The sequence below is a fragment of the Mauremys reevesii genome, linkage group 3, assembly GCF_016161935.1.
Source record: "Mauremys reevesii isolate NIE-2019 linkage group 3, ASM1616193v1, whole genome shotgun sequence".
Classification (NCBI taxonomy): Eukaryota; Metazoa; Chordata; order Testudines; family Geoemydidae; genus Mauremys; species Mauremys reevesii.
The window spans coordinates 194845200-194866148 of NC_052625.1; the positions used below are offsets into that span (position 1 = coordinate 194845200).

The 20949-nt window shown below is 39.8% G+C and overlaps 1 protein-coding gene across 16 annotated transcripts in view; it reads left to right on the top strand.

The window, feature by feature from the left end:
* The window catches only part of SUPT3H (SPT3 homolog, SAGA and STAGA complex component), a 448093-nt gene that overhangs the window by 424025 nt on the left and 3119 nt on the right, over positions 1-20949 (top strand). The window contains exon 13 of one of the 16 annotated variants that reach the window (XR_005595949.1): positions 19633-19752. The exons of 14 other annotated variants lie outside the window; for them this stretch is intronic. Coding sequence is in view for 1 of the 2 variants with exons in the window: in XM_039529545.1 (XP_039385479.1) it covers positions 19633-19638 (6 nt within the window). In the remaining variant the exon portion in view is untranslated. Of the gene's footprint in view, positions 1-19632; positions 19753-20949 lie in introns of those variants that run through there. One more of the 16 variants, XM_039529545.1, reaches the window with a different exon arrangement.

Here is a 20949-nt window from a genome sequence, read left to right on the forward strand (position 1 = left end):
CCACATTTTTAGGGCGCTTTTTACTATATTTCCATAAATGCATGAGGGAATTATGTTGCAAATACTTGAAACTGTTTATTTTCATTTTTGGCTTGATTTTCTAGCATTGAAAAAACCATGTCTAATGATCTTGAGCATTCTTAAAGAAAAAAATTATATTTTACATAATGGTTTGCATGTGTGAGTTCCCTCTGGCAGAAGCACTATAATTAGCCTGTCGTCTCTCAGAGAAGAGACTATCTGTCTTAAAAATGCAATAGCGAGTTTTGGCTGCGAGGGTTGAGAGCAGAACATTATGATTTTGTTAAAAGATAAACATTATCCCTTTTCACTTATTCATCTTTCTTCTCTTCCTGCTTCTTTGGCTCAGAGCTAGGCTGGAGAAGTAAAGGACAGCTGAGCACAAACAGTTTTCTTCCTTCCTCATGCAGCAAACCATAGCGAAAGATCTTGGCTCCTTGACATCAATAACTTTGCCTCAACCCAGCTTGGAACTGTTTGGGCAGCCTTTCCCAAAAAAAAAAAAAAAAAAAAAGGTACAATAAAAGGGGACCGAACTTCCTGTTTTAGTCATAAAGTAGCAGATTCAGCTAAGACCCACTTTCCTTTGGGATTGTCCATATTCTGCCCTGGAGAGTCAGGGATGTGGAATATTATTTCCTTGCACAACTTTATTGTAGCTATTAAAAGACAATCAAGTAGAATAGGGAGGTGGCAGACAGTGATGTGTGTTTCAGTCTTTTGCGGTCTTGTTACTAAAGGAAAGTAATTTTGGTAGAAATGCTTTGCTGCTTTTGGGCAGCCGTGTCCCTGATCGGGGGAGGGGAAGAAAACTTAAACCACCACAGAGCCAGAAAAAAATAACTGGTTTGAGTTGGCACAGCTGCTCTGGGGTGTGTTAACTCTTGGTATTATTATGACTGAGGTTTGATTCCCAGCATTGACAATTAAATATGGAACCAATGATCACAATTGGTATCTTTCCAGGCCTATATGGCTACACCAGCAGGGATGGTAAGAAGGTGAGGCCTTCACTGAGGCAAAGAGTACAATTAAATTCCATTTTGAATGTTGGCGTATGTGCACCAGCCTATGAGGGCTTATGGAGATGTGTTGGTGAAAGGCTAACTGCAATTGTAAGGACCTTAATCCGTGGGCAGTGGTCATGGACCTTAAGAAGCATAGTTGGTAGCTACTCTGACTTGTGCAATTAAAATATATCACCTTAGTCTTATGTTTTTCTTCTGGGCATCAATTCTTCTACTGTTACTTTATCACCCTGCATGTTTACCTTCCTTTACATGTCACATCTTTTGTCCAGAATCCAGAAGGATTATTTTCTCTCCCCCTCCCACTTTCCTAATGTTTCTTTTTGCTAAAAAGATAGAGACTTCCTCAATTATGGGTTCTTTAGTAAAGTTATAATTCTATTTATTTTAATTCTGTATTGCAAGTGAGTGGCGGTACAACATTAAATTTAAAAAGGAGAGCAGAGAAATATGGTAAAAATGAGTTCTCTGGGCACCCACCTATGCTACTGCAGGTCTGTGAATGTCTGGAACTGAAAGCTAGCACCTGCAGAATAGTTCTAGCAGCAACACTTTACTGATGTTTCAAAGGCCAACTGCCTTCAGATAGTCATGGGAGCTCTTCAAAATTGCAGATTTCCCATTTCATTTGGAATTTAGCTCCCTCTTAGTTGTGTCACAAACCCAATGACAGCAAGTACATTTGTCAAAATTCATATATCAGTTGATTTTGCCCTGGGTCCAAAACCCAAAAAGGATTAAATGTATCTTGTTTCAAGTTTCATTTCCAAGCTTGCTCCTAGTCTACTGATGGGAAACTCCAAAAGGTTCATCAGTTTGATCTGGACAAGCTCCCTATCACTGGAGCTTACCTGAAACTTTTGGATCTGCAGAATTGAGCTGTGTATCCTTTGAGAACAAATTTCGGTATTTGTGATGGGATTTGCTTCTGATAGGGCAAAAATCCCCTGAGAATAGCCTTTCTCGTAATATTTCAGCACTTTTACTCTTGCTCCCAGGCAGACACACACACAAATGAAAATTAATGGAAAAAAATAATTACACCTTTTCAAAGTTCAGGAGTGTTTGGGTCAGAGATGGGAGATTGACAGAATTTGATAAGATTTGGGGATCTTCTTTTTTCAAGTGAAAGTTCAAGAAGGGGGGAACCAATAGTGTAAGAAACGGAAAGGCTAAAGGAGGTGTTGATCTGACAGGATAAGTAAGAAGCTGAGGGGTTGGGTGGACATACCTGTAGGGCAATTTTTCTCTCCCTTTGTGAATGATTTTTGATGGGCTTTTTTGTTGCCCTCTAAATGGAAGGGAGAGTTGGGAGGAATAGTCTACCAGAAAAACACTCATGTGAGAGGCTGAACAGAACTTTACTCAATAAGATTGAAACAATTGAATGGTAGCTTCGAATGGTAGCTGCTCCCATGGCAGACCTTTCCTTTTGTTACAGAGCTCTTCTGAACCTTTTTTTGCCCTGAAACCACTATGGACTGAGCTTCTCTGACTGTCCAACAGTTTGCCCTATAAAGGGAGAAAGTACCCCAGTCTGAAGGGCCCATTAATCTGCCCACATCTTCAGTCCCTTTCTTCTCACTTCCCTCAGTGTTAATTCCTTTCTCCTTCAGCTTTTGTGCTCCCAGCCACTCTTCTGCTTCCTAGAGTGGTGCAGCTGATCTGCTAGAGATGGGAGCCACAATGAACAGCTCCATTCAGTGGTCCAGTTTGGTGGTATACCTTCCATTTTAACTTCTGTGAATGAAACACTCCATTTACCATTGTTTTAAGGAAACGTCAAGGGTATGAATATCACTGAATGCTGCATAAATGAACACCAGTTCTGAAGATACGGCTTTGTTCTTCCTCAGCTTCTACAACATATTGAAAAGGCATTGGCAGGAAACCAATAATGAATTTGACCCATTATCCTGTTTGTTTTGTAGTGCAGTGATCCTGCTTCCTGTATGTTTTTCTGGTGCAGAATGACATTGTTTAGAGTAAGACCAGATATTTGTCTTTCTCTCCTATCCGTCCTTTCCCTTATCTTTTGCTAGCAGCAATCACATCAACCTTTCACTTCTGAATAGGAAATGGGATCTGTGATTCTCTTTAAATTTCTGGCACTCAGCAGATGAGGTGGAATGGAGACTTATATTAGATGTACAGTATGTGTCACTTCCCAGAGATGAGCATATCACTAACACTGTGAATCAGCTTCTGTATAAATTTATCATCTTGTGATGTCTTCTCTCATGTCAACTTGGTTTTCCCAACATTTTCTCCCACTCATATTCACTTGCTCCCAGAGATCATTCTTCCATCTCTTGTCTTCCAGCCAGGTTCTTCTAGGAAGTGAGAGCACATCCTGTGCTCAGGATTACATCACAGAAAGGCAGAGCACATCTTCAGCAGTGTTCTCAGTCACTGCTGGTACACAACCTGCAGAACTGGTTCTTGACAATCAATGGGAGTTAGGTTCCCAACTCGCTTAGGTGCTTTTGTAAATCTGACTTAATGCCTCTCAGCATCTTAAGGCACATAAATGGCTTGTAAATTTGGCCCAAGGTGTTTTTAACCACCATGACATCTACACTCATTCTAGTCGCACTATTGCTACCAGACTTATAGTGTCAGCAAAGGGCCAACAGTTTAATCAAAAAAGCTAGCATAGAAACACTCACAAGCCCTATTCCTACAGCTGTTACTTGTATGGAAATAAAATCCAGAGAAATTCAAATTACAAATAAGACAAATTTTTAACAGTGAAAATGATTAAGACTAGAATAAACTCACAAGGAAAGTGATGGAGTCTTCCTCTCTTGATGTCTTCAAATCAAGACTGGATGCCTTTCTGGAAGATCTGCTTTAGCCAAACCCAGGTTATTGGGCTCAATGCAGAAGTAACTGGGTGAAATTTTATGGGCTGTTTTATACAGGAAGTCAGACTAGATGTTCTAATGTTTCTTCTGGCCTTAAAATCTGAGTGTATGAATGAGAGTACTCCCAGTGATACAAAGAGACTACACAAGTCAGTAAGACCTGCAGGATCGAGACCAATGTGGAACAGTGCTGCTCAGCAATCAAGACAGCTTCCTAAAATATTTTTAAAGTATCATATAATGTATGTAAACAGCATTTCTAGACCCTGGTTTATAATGCATAACCCGGATAACCCTGAATAAACAGAAAATGACCTCACAAAGTGATTTAGTGTAATAGTGAACCAATGACTTGTTGCAGACTTCAGTTTAGTTTTTAGTATCACAACGCAAGTTCAAAATCACAGCCTAAGTTGGACTTTGTTCAGTATTTCAGTGTCAGGCTTTATGGGTCATTGACAGCTTTTTGCATTAAATAACAGGGAAGCGCATACGTGCATCATGAGCCAGCGTATAGCATGGCTGGTTTTAATAGATGCAGCAGATCTTCTGTAGTAACACCTTCATTAATAGTTCACTTAGCGCTGTTTTCAGATAGTGTTATCATGAACATACAGAGCAGGGAGGTATGATATAGCCTGGCCCTTCCCTCTTCTGGATTCACCCTGAGGGAAAGCAAGTGGTGCTACCGCAAAGCCCACCCTTGCTGGTTTTTTGCCACAAAGTGGAGAACGGGGCAGGAGTGCAGTTCTGTTACATGTGGGATTCTGTAAAAGCTCACCAACAGAAACTGCTTTGGGAATGCACTCAATGAGAACATCCGCTGGCTGCCCTATTCCCTTTTGGGCTTGAACTGGGCTGACCCCTTCCAGTGAAAGGGAAGTTGCAGTTATTTTTCACCAACACAGCCCTTGAATCTAGTTCATTTGTCAGTTCTTTAAAATTTTCAGCATGAGTATTGATGATTCAGTATTCTCACCAAATCGTGGAAACTCACTCACTGCAATATCTTCATTACAATTGCTCAAACCCCCCAAAATTGGGAGGATGATTTTAATCAAATTTTCAACAACAACAAAATTCCTTGGAAATTGGAAAAACTTCATGCAGCTCTAATCTTGGTAGTAGATGTGTGGAACATACATGAGAACTGGAAAGATAAAGGTTGCTTGCTAAAGATGGTCACCATATGAAAAATATATTTTTTTTTACCATGGTTCAAAGCATACTTAAATTATAGTATGATCTTAACCTAAAATACCCAATGTTCATGGACCGAGGAAGGAATGTTTACTATAAAAGACTATTCAACTTGCAATTTTTAGAACATCTCCATGTTGTAAATGCATTCTGTCGGTGTTTGAATTTGAAGCCATGGTCATCCCCACATTTTCACAAGTAAATCAGAAGTGGTTCCATATCAGTCATGGGGTTACCCAGGTGTAAAACAAGAGTAAGTGAAGCCTTCTGGTTAAACAAAATTTTATTGCCATGTATTTAGTTGGAGCATCCGGCTTAGACGTTTTTTGTGTAGACAGTGGGAAAACAAACAAAACCAAACCAAAAAAAAAGTGCAACTTTTACTAAGGAACATTTGCATTTGTACTGAACTGTCTGAACCTTTTAGAAAGCCATGAATTGATTGTACAGTACTTAAACACCTATTTTGCACAAAGTTGCGTACTACACATACTCCTTTCATCTAGAAGATGATTGCTTAAAGTAGTTTACTAATTTAGGCTATTATAGCAATAGATTGTATCTGAATATCTAATTATTTTTGTTTATAGTAAATAATATGTCTTTTACTGGGTATTTTATTCAATTATTGGTTGACTTTGCAACCAATCTCTCTCTCTCTCTCTCTCTCATATCTATAAAATCTGATGTGCTTTAACTGAGGGCCCTGTTAAGGAAATCATTATGTGGCACTTTGGGGAAAAAAATGAATATGTGGCATATTGTAAGGAATATTGATATAATTTGTTTATAGTGAATGTTACTTGACAAACCTGTTCTGAGCAAGTTACATAGTGTCTGGGAATCAACATCTCAGAGCTGGATTGGGTAATGGACAATGGAGGCTTTCTCATCTGTTGCCTGTTCAAATCCAGCCTAAGTCAGTAGAGATTGAAGAGTGGCCTATGAAGAATGAGTTGGTTATCTCAGTCTAATGCTTTGCTGAAAAATATCCACAACACAAAACCAACACGCCATTTGGCACCGTGGTAGGTAGTTTCAGCACAGAGGCCAAGGACTGAATCAGTAATGGAGACTGGAATACTTTCTCCTCCTTCCCCATTGAGACTGAGACACTTCATTGGGGCAGCATGGAGAAGTTTGTACTGATTGTTTCATTGTGGATGAAAAAAGGATTCAGTTCTCTGTCAGTCTGGTACCTCCTGTGAGCACTAAATAAAATGGTATGGCTGAGGAGCCACTTAGAACTGATTGCCCGGGGGGGGGGGGGAATTCACCCCTGGGCAGAGAGCGAGTAGAAGGGTTTGCACCATCTAAACTCTATTTGGAGGGGTGCATTTCACCCAGAGAGAATACCCTGGTATATGACATCTTTGCATTTTCAAAGAGTTCCATAAGATTTAATTACACAGTTCTCATTGACTCATACCCATGAGAGCTGAAGACAAAGGAAAAGGGAAATGGTGCAGACAACCAAGTAACACTGATTCATGAAAAACAAATAGAAACTTGCTATAAAGTGCAGTTTGTGAATTAGTCTAGTTCCAGAGCAGGGCCAAGCTATGAGGCCAGCAGTTCTGTGGTGGAAGCTCCAATTTTTCACTGACATCAGAAGCATTTATGGGGGGGATATTTTCAGGAATATGAGCTGTTCTTGACCAGTTTTTGCAGTGGATTAGGCACAAACATGCTTTCCTTGGGCATCAGGTGTATGTGTCTTTTTTTCCATTCTTTTTTCTCCTTAAGCAAAGGGCCCAATAAAAAGAAAACTGAATTCTCCCCTGATGTTTGGGCTCTAAGGCTGAACCTACGTATGTGGGGAGTGGGCAACTTCCTTGTGCTTTGCGGGCTCTTTGCTATGGAACCCCATCCCTGTAACACAAGAAAGAGAAAACTAATGAGCCAGCCTCACGTGTCCCAGAGCCCCCCATCCTCAGAGCACAGGCAGAAGGAGAGGACTGGCTGCTTCTATGTGTCAGCAACCTTAGAAAATATTGCACCCCACCTACCCCAGCTACCAAATACCCTTCCCGGCTGCTGGCTCTCCACAAGCAATGTGACCTGCTCCAGGTTGCAAAACTCACAAAATCCCCATCAGAAGTGCCCCTACTCCTCTGCTTTCAAACTGTCTCCAGTTCCCCCAGGAAAGATATCTAGCCGCCCCCTCCAAAAATGTTCCTTTTATAATCATCCTGACCCTTTTACTAGATGGTTAAACCCTCCTCCATTCTCAGTGCTCCTTTTTCTGCTGCCACGGCCCTCCTGCTCCACATGATAAGCAGTAAGTCCAATTTTCTGCAGATCTAGCAATATGGCTGTACAGTAAAACTAGAACTGCCTGCAGGAGAGGATAAAGCAGGTGTTGTCTAGGATCCAGTCACAGTGCGGCCCCACTCTTGGGTGGTGCCAGTAGGATCCAGGGACTACAGGGGAGGAGTCCTGGAAGAAGTGAAGAGAGAATATGGGAGAAACAGGAGAGAGTGTTGACACAAGAGTCACTGAGACACAGTAATAATAATAATGATGGTGGAGGCGGAAAGGGAAGGAGAGATTGAGATCTGGAGGCTTGTAAGCAGGGTTGGGTTGACTAAAGTGATGTGAAAGGGCAGAGATGCAAATAGAGGGAGAGGTTTAACTAAGGTGAGGGAGAGGCACACCGGGATAAAGGATTTTAAAAGTAACAATAGAGGCATCGAGGGGAAAACAGGAAAAAGAGCTGCCTAAGAAAAGAAAATATCCTGAAGAAAGATGAGTTAGAGAAGATTTCAGTTAAGTTGGATGTTTTATATATTCTAGACAATTAGTCTGAGGGGGCAAACAGAGATGAAATGACAAACTGGTGAAAAAGTGCAACAAGATCTAGAAGAAAACAGTGAAAAGAAAAGGGAAAGAAGGCAGAATAAAATTCAAAGGAGATATTGTTTGAGAATTTCAAAGCCAATTTAGGGGATTTAACCACGCAGTTCCCATTTGAGAGTAGCATGGCTAAAACCTCTAGTCTGCTATGAGAATCTCCAGCATAGTTTTATATTTTATAGAAATGGTGCCAATTATTATATGGTAACATATACTAAATATGTATGGATTTACAATTATTGCCTAGCCTGGAGGACACTAATAGTACAATATTGCCTCAGGCTAAAAATAGTTTCTCAGATTCTGCAGTATTGACGGAAGCAGAAGGCGTCTGTCAATAAACTGTTTTTACCTGAAGCATTTTTGGTGGTGTTTAATTTTTCTTTCCTCTGAGCCAAGCCAATTGTAGATTTTTGTGTAGTTGTGGATGTACAGACCCAAAATGGATATGCTATAGGCAGAATTTTCAAAACCATTCAGCATCCACATTCAGGGCCAGATTTTCAGAAGAGCTCAGCTCCCATTTAGGCACAAAATAAGTGGTCGGATTTGCAGAACAGTGCAGCACATTGGGTGCACATAGGACACTGTGCTCTTTTGAAAATCTGGCCATGTGTATCACATGGTGCTGAGTGGTTTTGAAAATCTGGTTCTTATTTTGGTGCCTAAGTGGGAGCTGAGCTCTTTTGAAAATCTTGCCCCAGTTGTCAATATTGAGCACCTGAAAATATAACTCTGTGCTCTTTTGAAGATATGGCTCTGTATTGAAGTATATTTTAATTGTATATGCAGTATGCATTGGCCCTGATGACATGAAGTGTGGGTGTAAACATGAACTTCTCCCTACCCCAAAATATGTGTGTTATGGAGGACCTCAGGTAGGCTTTCACATCTGACTTTGCACTATTTTGCTGGCAAAATAGAACTAGCCTTATTGAATTCCCTTAGGTCCTCCTCACTGCAGACTCAGTAATTCATATAGCAAAAGTTTCTGCTCCATTTTCATGAGGATTTTTTGTAGGGCTCTTGTTGAACGCCAGCTGCTGATTTGCAGCATTGAAACCTTGAAGTGATCTCCTGCAATAGTTAACCCATCTTCAGAGTAAGATGATTTTGTCATTTTAGCCTCAGAAGGTCACGTTGGCCTCTCTAGACCCATCACCTGAATAGGTATGCAGAACACCAGCAAAATAGGAGGTTGAAAATGTCAGATTTGTCACAATACACAGATTGCACTAGTGCATTTTCCTACCGTGTGCAATGAAAATCTACTTGTTCCTCCGCACTACATGGTAATGGAGGCTGCTGCTGAATGTCACTTATAGCAGTGTTGTCTGTGGATGTGTTCTACGATGTGAGACTACTGATGCGTGGGGGTCTGTGACTTTCCATGTTCCATATGGAAAACATCTATAGCTGGCAATGTATCTTCCCGAAAAGCAATGTTCTGCTGTTTTAGCGTTATGTAGGTCCAGTGTATCAACCTGACTTTGCAGAGATGCTGATTATCACACTCTCCAGATCCCCAGGTCGTTTGCAGAAATGCCAAAATAATCTTTTCAGCAAGACAGACGCTAACGTTTTATCCTGTGTTGTGCAAAATGAATATAACAGCAATTGGAAAAGTATATGGTAGTTAAAATGTTTCCAAAAATAAAACAAAAGAAACAATGTCTTTCCCTTTATTGTGGCCCCTTAACTCCAGTCCTTGGAGAAGCTTGCTGATTGATGCCAGTGATGCAACCTGAAAATTAATGTCAATTACCCAAAACAAATGCATATAAGTAATGTTAAGGGTCTGATTTAAACCCACAAAAGCCAGGAAATCCAGAGCTACTGTAGGGCTGAAAGCCTGGACTTGACACTCCAGCCTTACCACAAGCCATTGTGCAGCGAAAGAAAGCAAGGGAGAAGGGAGCAGCACCATCACGGGGAATAATACAGCATAAGCACCACACCCTTTCTCTGCCCCAAGCCTGGATCCACAGGGTCCCTGTATGCTTTACTGCGAAAGTAGAAAGTTCAGTGTGGCTCAAGAAATGGTTCTCTTTCCCCGGCCCCCTTTTTTTTAATTAAACAAAACGTACCTTTTGGGATTCAACTTAATTAAGTGTTCTTTATTGAGAAAATAAGTGATCATGCTTAGTGCTTGCTTACTGTTTTTGCTTACCCAATATCTGAAATGAAGTAATTGCTGTCAGTGTAATTAGTGTATGTGAAAGTTACTTGCTGCAATAATCCCACATCCTAATGAGATCAACTTTGCACTCATGATAAATGAATACACACAGTAATGGAGCTGTTCTGGTGTCAGCATGCACACAAATCAAAATGTTCTTACATCAAAGAAGTACTTATTTAAAAAAAAATCTTTCCTACGGGATTTAAATATTTTGCAATATATGATTTTAAAAAATGGGTTGTGATATCACTGCAAGCCCTTGATGGAGTTATGAGCGGGTAATCAATCTCTCCCCATTCATAAACCTATATTTAAATGATTGAACAATGGCAGTCAGCCAGGGGAATCTCTCAGCCCAGCCAGTTTGTTGCTAGACAAATACTAGTTGTAGATTTAAACTTATGCATTTCTGCTGTAATACTGTATACAAAGGAAATATTAAATGGCTAGTTTTGTTTAAGAGCATAGATTTTGCCATGATGGATCAAACTAATGGGTCCATCTAGTCCACTACCCTGTCCCTGACATTGGCCAGTCCCAGACACTTCAAAAGAAGGTGCAGTTAAGTGATGACTAGTATAGCAAATACAATAAATGGGAGAGGGATGTTGAAGTGAATTGTGGATCATTAGCTCAGCAGAATAACATATATATGTTACGAAAATGATGGACAAATTAAAAATGGTAGAAAAACAGGCAGACACTTGGAAAGTTTTTATGGATAACTTGAACCAGATCAGAGGGAGTGGGATGGCATGTTTCCCCCATCTTCTCAGACAACTTCACCAGTTTATGAATGGGGATGGTCCCTCGTGAAGACAGAAGGAGCCTAGCCTTCCTCACATGAGAGCCCATCACCGTTCCTCCCTTTCATCCACGATTGACTTACTATCCTGGATTCTGAGAGGTATAGTTATACCTAAGAAGTTTTCAGAGTCTCTCTTTTTTTTTTTTTTTTTTGGTCTTCCTCTTTGGCTTGGATAATACAAAGATTCTTTTGTATCTCTGTGTGGTTCTGTTGATGCTTCCTTGTGCAGCAACCTTTCATGTTTTCAGCTCCCAAGTACACACTGAGGAGTACTCCTGCAGTGCCACCACTTAAAGGAGTGAAGCAGGCACTCCTCTCTGCAGCTAGCCAGCTCCACTTGCTAGTGTTGGGTAGAGGGAGGAGCCATGACACTTCCCCTTTGGGGATGGCTTGCAGACCAAGGGGAGTAGTAGGGGGAGTCACTGTACTTCAGGGAGCATAGAGATTGTAATGGTGATCCACAGCATGAGTTGTGGGAATGGGAAAATACTCTTTTTGCCCTCCCTGACTTGCACATCTGGAAAAGAGCAATCCAAAATCTGGTCCTTAACAAAATAGATGCAGGTGTTTCTTGAGCATATCTTGGTATTGAGATCTTAGTTATATACTAGTAGGAGATGGTGAGAAGCATGAGACATTATCACAAAGGCCCAGTCAGTGGATCAGCCAGTGTCTGTGGACAAGCTGATCGTTTTTATTATTGAGATGGTCTTCTCTTCACATACATTTTGCATTATGCTAATTTATCTATATTTTAGACTGTTTTCGTCCCGTGATCTACTGCTTAGATATTGTGTTTGCACATCTATGTACTTTTCATTACTTTGACATGTAATACTCTTTAGTCTGGTGTGTCAACAGAAAAGATACTTGAGCAAGGCTAAATTAATTTGGGTGGTTGTTTAAGGAAGAGAGATTTTGTTATGGTTGTCAACGATCAGAAGCAAAACTTGCAGAATAGATGAGTTGATGTCCCACCAGTGTTTAATTGTCATCCTTCAGATTTTTAATTGGTATATTGCATTGTGCACACAGTAGGTAAAGTACTGTGCATATAGCACATAAAAAGTAACCCTCAACACTTAATTAGAAGTGCCAAGTATAATTGAAGATAAAATAATTCTAATAGAATATAGTCTGGTTAGAGTTTAATTCAGAAATGGGCCTTAGCCATAAAGGCTGCAGATATTTGAATGTGATGTTCCAGTTCTGGCATAGCAACGACAAAATAAGTTCAGAACTGGATCCAAATTCTCCCAAAGTTCAGGGAGAGTCAGGTGTCCTGTTTAGGTTTCAGTCCATCTCAAATTAAAATGTTACAAATGTCACAACGTAATGTATACTTCTGGTAAAAGATTAGTATTACAGGATAAATTACATCAGTGCTTAGTCTACAGCAATGGGTGGTATAGAAATACTTATGAAAGATAGATTTGGTTCCATTTTAGAAACTAATCCTGAAATCTTACTCAGGACCAAATACCACAGTCTTTACGCTGGTAAAATTCCTTCCTGTTAATGTCAAAGGGAGTTTTTCCTGAGTAAGGATTGCAGAATGTATGTTCCTCTGTTTTTAATCAGGCTAACTGCAGTCTATGCAAGTTTTGCATGAGAGGGGTGAATAAAACCTGAGTAAAGGTGCTTAGGATTTGGCTCTTAATTCTTCTCCTCAGGGCAGAATTCATTCTGTATGATTTTTTTAAGCTACTAAAATGTTGGTTGGCTTCCATTTGAGTTCAAATCTTAATATTACCAAATAATCATGTGTAGAAGATTTAATGTAAAAACAGGCATGTAGTCTCCAAATTCACATTTCAGTCTGGGTGGCTGAAATAGCTCATAACATTCAATGCATGAAAATTGGGTGGAATTGAATAAATTAGCAGAATCACAAAAGGAAACCACTATAGGAAATAGTTTTACACGTGTAATCATTGAAATACTCTAGTGAATGTGTCAATCTGTACTAAATAAATATATTTGTTTATAGACATGCTCTGTATTAGCTTCCACTCTTTCACAGCACTTTGCCAAATAAAATCCCACTCGAAGTAGGATGTTCGCACCCGAGTAGGAGTTTCTTGGATAAATATTTTTTCTATATTTGAGACCAAAACCACTTCTACAAATTTCTGACTTTGATTGAAATAGTATATTTCTTTTGCTTTTTTTCTTCCCATCTCCTCCACTGGCAACCACTGATGCATTACCTTAACTCCTCTTACCTCCCACTGCTATGGTGAACAAGAACCCCACTGGAAACAGAGTGCATCAGTCAGTAATGAGTGCTGACCAGTAATAGAACTGGCCGCACCCAAATGCTTCTACCAGCAATGGCCTTGGAGCCTGAGAAAATTTCTCTGTTTGCAGAACAACTTTCTGCACTCTTCTATTGGACAGGGTCTTATTTTCCCAGCTAAAATGATTCATTGGATTAAAGAAAGAATACAAAATTACATATATTGAATGCACCATTCATAGAATACATTTGGGGGCGAGGGGGAATAAGTTGCAAGATTTCTGTGGAAACTGTGTTTCAGTTTAACCTTTAAAAAGGAGTTAATCAAATCCCAAGAAATGATTGAGTAAAGGTAAAGGACTTTTATAAGCTATTGTTTTTCCTAAACCAGTTAATTCATTTCAAACAAAGTTCCATTCCTCTAATTTAGTAGCTGCTGATTTCAACATCTGCCTCCATAAATGTAGTATTTTAGACATAAGAACTGGTGGGAAGAAATAATCTCATAAAGATAATAATTATATAGAATGCTATATTTTCAGTGCTGTGCAAACTTTAGCTCTGTAATCAATCAATCCTCAGAACTGGGCTTGGTGAGTGGTAGTATTCCCATTTCAAAGATGGGGAGAATAGAAACAAAGAAGAGTTAAGTGGTTTGTCTGAGGCCACACAACAAGTAAGTGTCAGAGCTGGGATTGGAGCCCAACTCTTCCTGGCTTGTACCCCTGTGTTCAAGTCACGGGACCACACTGTCTCGCTACCAAGAAAATTGTTTTCAGTACACAAGCAGGGATTGTGAGGCATAATGACATTTAGAGAAATTAAACTCCTTTCTGTGTTGGCCAAAGTAACAGCCTGAGCCCCATCAGCAACTAAAATGAAACCTTGCAAGGCCAAAAGTATCTGCCCGTGGAGAGGAGTCCAGTCAGGCCATTTCATGTAGAATTAATCTATGTCACAAGTCTAAGGAGGTCCAAAAGTTTGCAGTACATTTTCACATGGGAGTTCTGTGGCTAAGTCTCTACACAGTGCTCTGAGTTATAAACAGTAGTTTTCAGAATCCAACCATATATTAAAGTTCTCCTCCCCAGGTGTCTCAAAACTTTAACCTCATTCTCAGATCTGATAAACTTCCCATACATATGTTATGGTTGCAGTACAGTTCAATCCAACAAGTTGAGAAATATCAAAAGAGGACACTTCAGCATATCACTCCAGCACTCTTTATCAACCCAGTTTGATATAAATAAGTAAAATTGTTAAGGGGCAAAATTCTGCCCCACACCCTTATGGATACAGAGTGTCCCTGTTGCAGTTCTACCGTGTTGGACGGGCCAAGCTTTTGATAGCCCACTCAGGGGTGCATACTACTTTTATACCAGAGGCTGGGAGTGGACAACCAGGGGATGGATTACTCAATAATGGCCTGTTCTGTTCATTCCCTCTGAAGCACCTGGCACTGGCCACTATCAGAAGACAGGATACTGGGTTAGATGGACCATTGGTCTGACCCACTCTGGCCATTTCTTATGTTCTTATACAGTGGGGTGAAGCTCCATGGGAGGGATCCTTGTGTGCTATTGTGGACAGAGACTTTGGGGCAGTGGGTGGGCCTATTGGATCTGCTGCTGTACTGGTTTGGGTGGAGAAGCAAAGACCCTTGAAGAAGACTGTGTGCTGGGGAAAAGTTTTTGGGCTACATGAAATAAGAGTCAGAGAAGGATTTTTTTTTTCCGGTATACTAAGCGATGTCTCATTTTCTTTAACAATGCAAAAGAATTTCTCTTTCTCAGACAAATAAGTCTATTAAAGTTGGTGGCAATGATGAAAAGGACTTTGGAAAAGTATGTTTGCTTTGCAATTTACTATGCTGCCAAGTTTTGCTTTATAGTTCAATTTTTTCCTTCACTCTCCATTGTTTAAAGTACCCTCTGAGAAACTTAAAATGATGTTTCTCTCCCTACCAATCTTGTTCTTTTTCTTTTTGGAAACATTGATACCCCCGTTTTTACTACGGCAGAAGCCCATCATACCTTTGCTTTAATTTCCTTCATTATGAGGATGTCAGCACAGCCCTGAAAACAGCATTTGATAGTTACCTGCAGTGTTCCAAGCTGGTAAAATTAGCTGAATGACAGTACACAAGCCAAAGTCAACTGTTTCCCCTGTGCAACGTCAATGGGTAACTGAGATCAGAATTTGGTCTTTGTTTTTCATAGGTCCTATGTATGAACAGAGACTGTTATTAGGGATTTTTTGTTATTCTCTGCAACAGTCTTGGTGTAAACAAGTAGCCCTAGTGTAAATAAGAATCTGGCCAAACCCTTTATTTTCTGCCACACCATAGTTTGTCTCTTGTTTAAAAATAAAATAAAATGCCTTTATAATTGTTGTTCTCCGCAACAGAAAACAAGGGGTTTTTTTAAGTTACTTTGAATTTGGGGTCAAGTATCAGAGGGGTAGCCGTGTTAGTCTGGATCTGTAAAAGCAGCAAAGAATCCTGTGGCACCTTATAGACTAACAGACGTTTTGCAGCATGAGCTTTCGTGGGTGAATACCCACTTCTTCGGATGCAAGCAGTGGGTATTCACCCACGAAAGCTCATGCTGCAAAACGTCTGTTAGTCTATAAGGTGCCACAGGATTCTTTGCTGCTTTTTTTGAATTTGGGGTGTAAGCAATTTTCTTTAACAGACTTGGGTAGGGTACATGTGCATCTTGATACAGCAGCCCTGTTCTGTGTGGTTATTACAAAGTTGACACCACTGGCAGATAGACAGTAAGCGGAATCCCAGAACTGACTTCAGTGAAAAGCATTTTGTTGCAGATTGTTGAAGGGTGGTTTTTCGAGGCTGCACTTTTATCAGTGTTTGCTTGTGGTTGCCTTCATAAAATGTGCTGGTGTTTTTTGTCCAATTTCTAGCGGGAAAACGTCCACATCACAGAAGCCACTGTTGTAAATTGACCCTTATTAGCAGTCTCAACAGTCAAGGAAAAAATAGGCACAAATGCTGAAGTTTTTGCCTACCCCTAGATGTGACTAGGACTAGGTTGAAGCATATAGGTGAGTCACTACTGATGAGCTCACTATTTTATGGATAGATACTACACTTTCCAGCACTGTTGATCCAGTGCTAACATAAATTAAATCAGTAAAGATGCATGAATGCAGCAGAGAGCAGAATTTGGATGGCTCAGCATTGCCACGCATGGATACATATGTGGTATTTATTATTCATTTTTTGTATAATGCCAACAGTATATACTAGGCACTTATATAAATAATACACACAGTTGGAATAATATCAGACATCTGTGCTATGACTACTGATTTAACATGGGGTAGTTGAAGTAGAGCTTTAATTGCTATTGTCACAAATTAAAGAAGAGGAATACAGTATTATACTTCTTTTGTATCTATATGTATTTTTCATAAGGATAGTTCATATCCGCATAGGTTAAATTGGACCTAAACATAAGCAACTAATTCTAAATGACATATGGATTTTCTTTTTTCTACAATGCTGTTCATACTTAGCTCCTTACGTTAATTTTTATTGTAATCTCTAAACAACCTGACACTTTTTTGCGTGTGGTTTGATGAAGCAGGCTGGAGAAATTAGAAGAGTAACCTTTTAATCACTGGGGTTTTTAAAGTAGATATTTCTGTGTTCAGAAAGTTCTGAATCTGTCCAAAATGACTTGTTTGATATTTGGGGGCTTATGAAGTTTCAAAGTTAACGTTCCACAAAGAAAATGGAAAGAAGAAATGGGGGGAAAGAGCATATTTAAAATTAGAGTATCTTTGTGTTTTATGGGTTCCAGGTTATTTGGAATGGACTGAAAGTTAATGATACATCCTTTTTTCCATCCTGCCAGCCAATATCTGATCCAAGAATGTCTCTTACTTAGAGGACAGGGCTCCCTCCACTGTTCTCAAATAGAGGCTTCCCCTGTCTGAGAGATAATCCTCCCTGATTTTCACAGTAAAATTGTAAAAATGCAGAAGGAGAAATATTTAATGAAAAAGTTTTCCATACAAGTCCTATATCAGAGACAAATTAAACTCATATGGGTCAGTTTACATGTATGCAAATATCAGAGGTTAGAGCAAAATTATTAAAAGGAGGAAAGTCCCGTGGTATATCACAAACAAGATGTGGAGCCTATTTGTATTTATGCTTGCTGATGAAGTTCAGCCAAGGCTTTTGCTTTGATTTTGGTGTCTCAATCCGCCATTCGCTTTGTAATCAAATCACTTGCCCACCCACATACACAACAAGAAAGCAAGCTGCCTAGTTTTGAAAAAGCTGTTGCCTAATTTGGATAGGAAGGGCCCTTAATTCAGAGAGAGACAATTTTTCAGTGACACAATGCACCAGGTTCTCTGTGGGTGTAAATTCATAGAATATCAGGGTTGGAAGGGACCTCAGGAGGTCATCTAGTCCAACCCCCTGCTCAAAGCAGGACTAATCCCCAGCTATTTTTTGTGCCCCCAGATCCCTAAATGGCCCCCTCAAGGATTGAACTCACAACCCTGGGTTTAGTAGACCAATGCTCAAGCCACTGAGCTATCCCTTCCCCCAAATTTTCCTCCATCGCATGCCCTTTTCCTTCATGTGCTTCATCTGGAGACCATCCATGCAAAACTCATCCTTAAGGGGTTATGCCCTTCTCAAAGTTGTGTTGCGACAGCATTTGAGCTGTTACATGCCAATACAAAAACCTAAAATTTTAATGTCCAAAATGGCTGATTTGGGCAACAGTTGATCTCACACATAGCTAGGTCCCATACCCATTACGACCTTATAAGCTCATCAACACCCTGAATTGCTCTCTGAAGCATATACATAATCAGTGTAGACCATGGGTGTCAATCACATGGCAGCTCATTGGGCATCTCCACAGAAGTGAATGGAACTGCAGAGTTACACCAGTCGAGAATTTGGTCCAATATACTTTAGCACTTGGAATGTGCTACTCAGAAAAGTTTCAATTTTTACCCAGTGAAAGATTTAACCCAAGCCAACCAATTCAAAAATCATGGCACATCTGTTTCTTTCTCAGCTCAGTATCATGTTACTGCAGTGAAATAATTCATGCAATAATAGAACTGAACTAGAGCTGGGTCTGTCCAGCAGCATTAGGATTCTGATCTGGAGTTCTTACAAATTCAGGAGTATTCAGATTCTTGGGTTTGGTTCAGGCTCACCTCTGTGACTCACTGCTTCAATGTCTGTGTTGAAAAACCTGGTGACACCCATTCAGTAAAGTGACATTCCGATGGCTGTTGGATGTACAGTAAGTTGTGTTCTATTCTGAATGACCCTGGGCACTTATTATGGGATAGGAGTGGTGTTCTTCCCTTTGTTTCTTTGCACATCTCTGGCTAATGTGAATAAGAAAAATGTGTAGGGCAAAAAGATTAGAGCCCCTTTTTGTAGCATTCAAGGAGTCATTTGGTGAATACCTATTATATGGAGATATACCTATCTCCTAGAACTGGAAGGGACCTTGAAAGGTCATCGAGTCCAGTCCCCTGCCTTCACAGCAGCACCAAGTACTGTCACTGACAGAATACCTATTTTTCAGGCTTGGTTTCTAAATCTGCATCATAATAGTATGCAGCTTCCATTTTGTAGCTAGATAAACAGTTCTGCCCTCTCTCATCCAAACACAGATAAAGGAATGGAGTTGCTTGCACATGACTGAGAGGTAGCACAACAGTGATCTTCCCTTTCTCCTCCTGACAACACATAGAAATAATGCCAGTGACTTCATACTGTTTCTAGAAACTCAATTTGCTAGATGACTTGCATTATTGAGTAACGGTAGGAGTTCTAGAGAAGGACATTCTTGCTATCAACAAGTATAAATCTGCTTAAATAAATTAAGGGCTGTAACTGTTCCTGAGAGATTGATGATGTGACTCTTTTAAAGAAAGATACACATACAGAGGATACATGAGGCTACAGTGTGGTGTAAAGGTTTTATTGGCGTGCGTTTGGGATTGCCATGTTACTTAGAAGTGGGAAGCCAGGGGTTGGGTCTACAAGTCATTTCAGACAAGTGAAGAAAAAGGGCTGGATCTTCGTTTACACCAAGACCGCTGTATGCTGCCAGAGTGATATACGGTAGCCTTGGTGTACATAAGAATCTGGCCAAACCCTTTATTTTATGCCACACCATAGTTGATCTCCTGTTTGAAAAAAGAAAATGTTTTTAGAATTGTATAAAGAATTTGTAAAACACCTGTTGGCATTGTTTTTCACATATCTTAGTCTGGAGAGCCATGGCTTTCAATACCGTAAATCCAACTGTCTTAGACCTTAGAGATAAATATTCTGACTAATAAATTTTAGATACCTGTAAAATAGCTTTCCTATGCATAACCGTGTTCAGATGTTAAGGTCTGATGTCCTGATATATCAGAACTAGGTAGAAGTGCTGTCTTCCTGTGGAACCGGGTGATTCATGCTGCCTGCTGATATAAAGGACCCATTTCGGAAACATTCCCTTTGGGATGAGGTTGGAGGTACAGCCCAAGTTTAGGTAAATTATTTTAAGACCACTGCAAATGAGTGGCATTCATTTATAAATAAGTTATTCAATAAAATGTGCATAGATGCAAATCACTTTGGCAGGCACTGGAAGGGAGAAGTGTTTTGTTTTCATTCTTTCTGAACTCCAAAACAGCTGAAGGGATTTTGTTCAGACTTTCCAGAAAAATTCAGCATCAGGCAGAGATTAAAGAATGGAAAATTTCAGGCTAAGGTTGGATGAGTGAAAACAGGGAGTTAAGTAGGAAACTTATTTGCAGCCCTAACTATAGCAGACACTAACTATAATATATTGCTAAATATAGGCTAGTGGAGTGTCCTGCTTTGTGAAGATGTCTTCCCTGCTCTGAAACTTGCTTCTAAAATGACCTCTTTGGGGGTATAGGGAACCATATAATGTTGCCTATGTTGGAAAATTGTAAGCTTGATTATTTCCCAGGTGAGCACAGCCAAGCCTGAGTCTGCCTTTCAGCCAAAAATCCTTTCCCCAACAGGACAGAATATAACCATTTATCTTTAATGTGAATCCAACATTAGTCTCAGGTTCATTTATCTCAATGTAAACTGCACAGTAGCCCTAAATATTATATTTATGTGTTAAAGGTTGTCGCTGTGGTTATAAACTCTGTAAAATATTGAGGTCAAGGAACTAAAGCATTATTTTTGCATGGACTTCAAAATGCCAGCAATAATGGTTTGGGCGAGCTGTGGATCCAAACTCCCTGGGAGTTTATGCTTGTGGTTGTGGGAATATATTGTATCCTTTTATTAAAGTTATTGTCTGGCCTATTTTTGTATATTTCATGTTTGGGTATTGGGTTTTTCGATTGTCTTTTGTGGTGGTATTGTCTTGTCTGATGCCTGGCTGTGTATCCTTTATACTAATGTTCTTTTTTATTTTAATACTGTTCAATGTGTATAATGATGTATGACTTGTATGATAGAGGGTGCTACAGTAAATAGCTGGTATGTTTTCTCTTTGCATATTCAGTATGCCTGAAAATGTCTCTCTATAGAAATTGATTAGTGGTGTTAAGTCTGTTCTCTTAAAATTCTCTGTGTGTGTGTGTGTGTGTGTGTGTGTGTGTGTGTGTGTGTGTGTGTGTGTGTGTGTATGTGTATATATATATATATATATAAAATTTACATAAAAAAGTTATATAAGACTAACCCTTGGACTCATTTAACA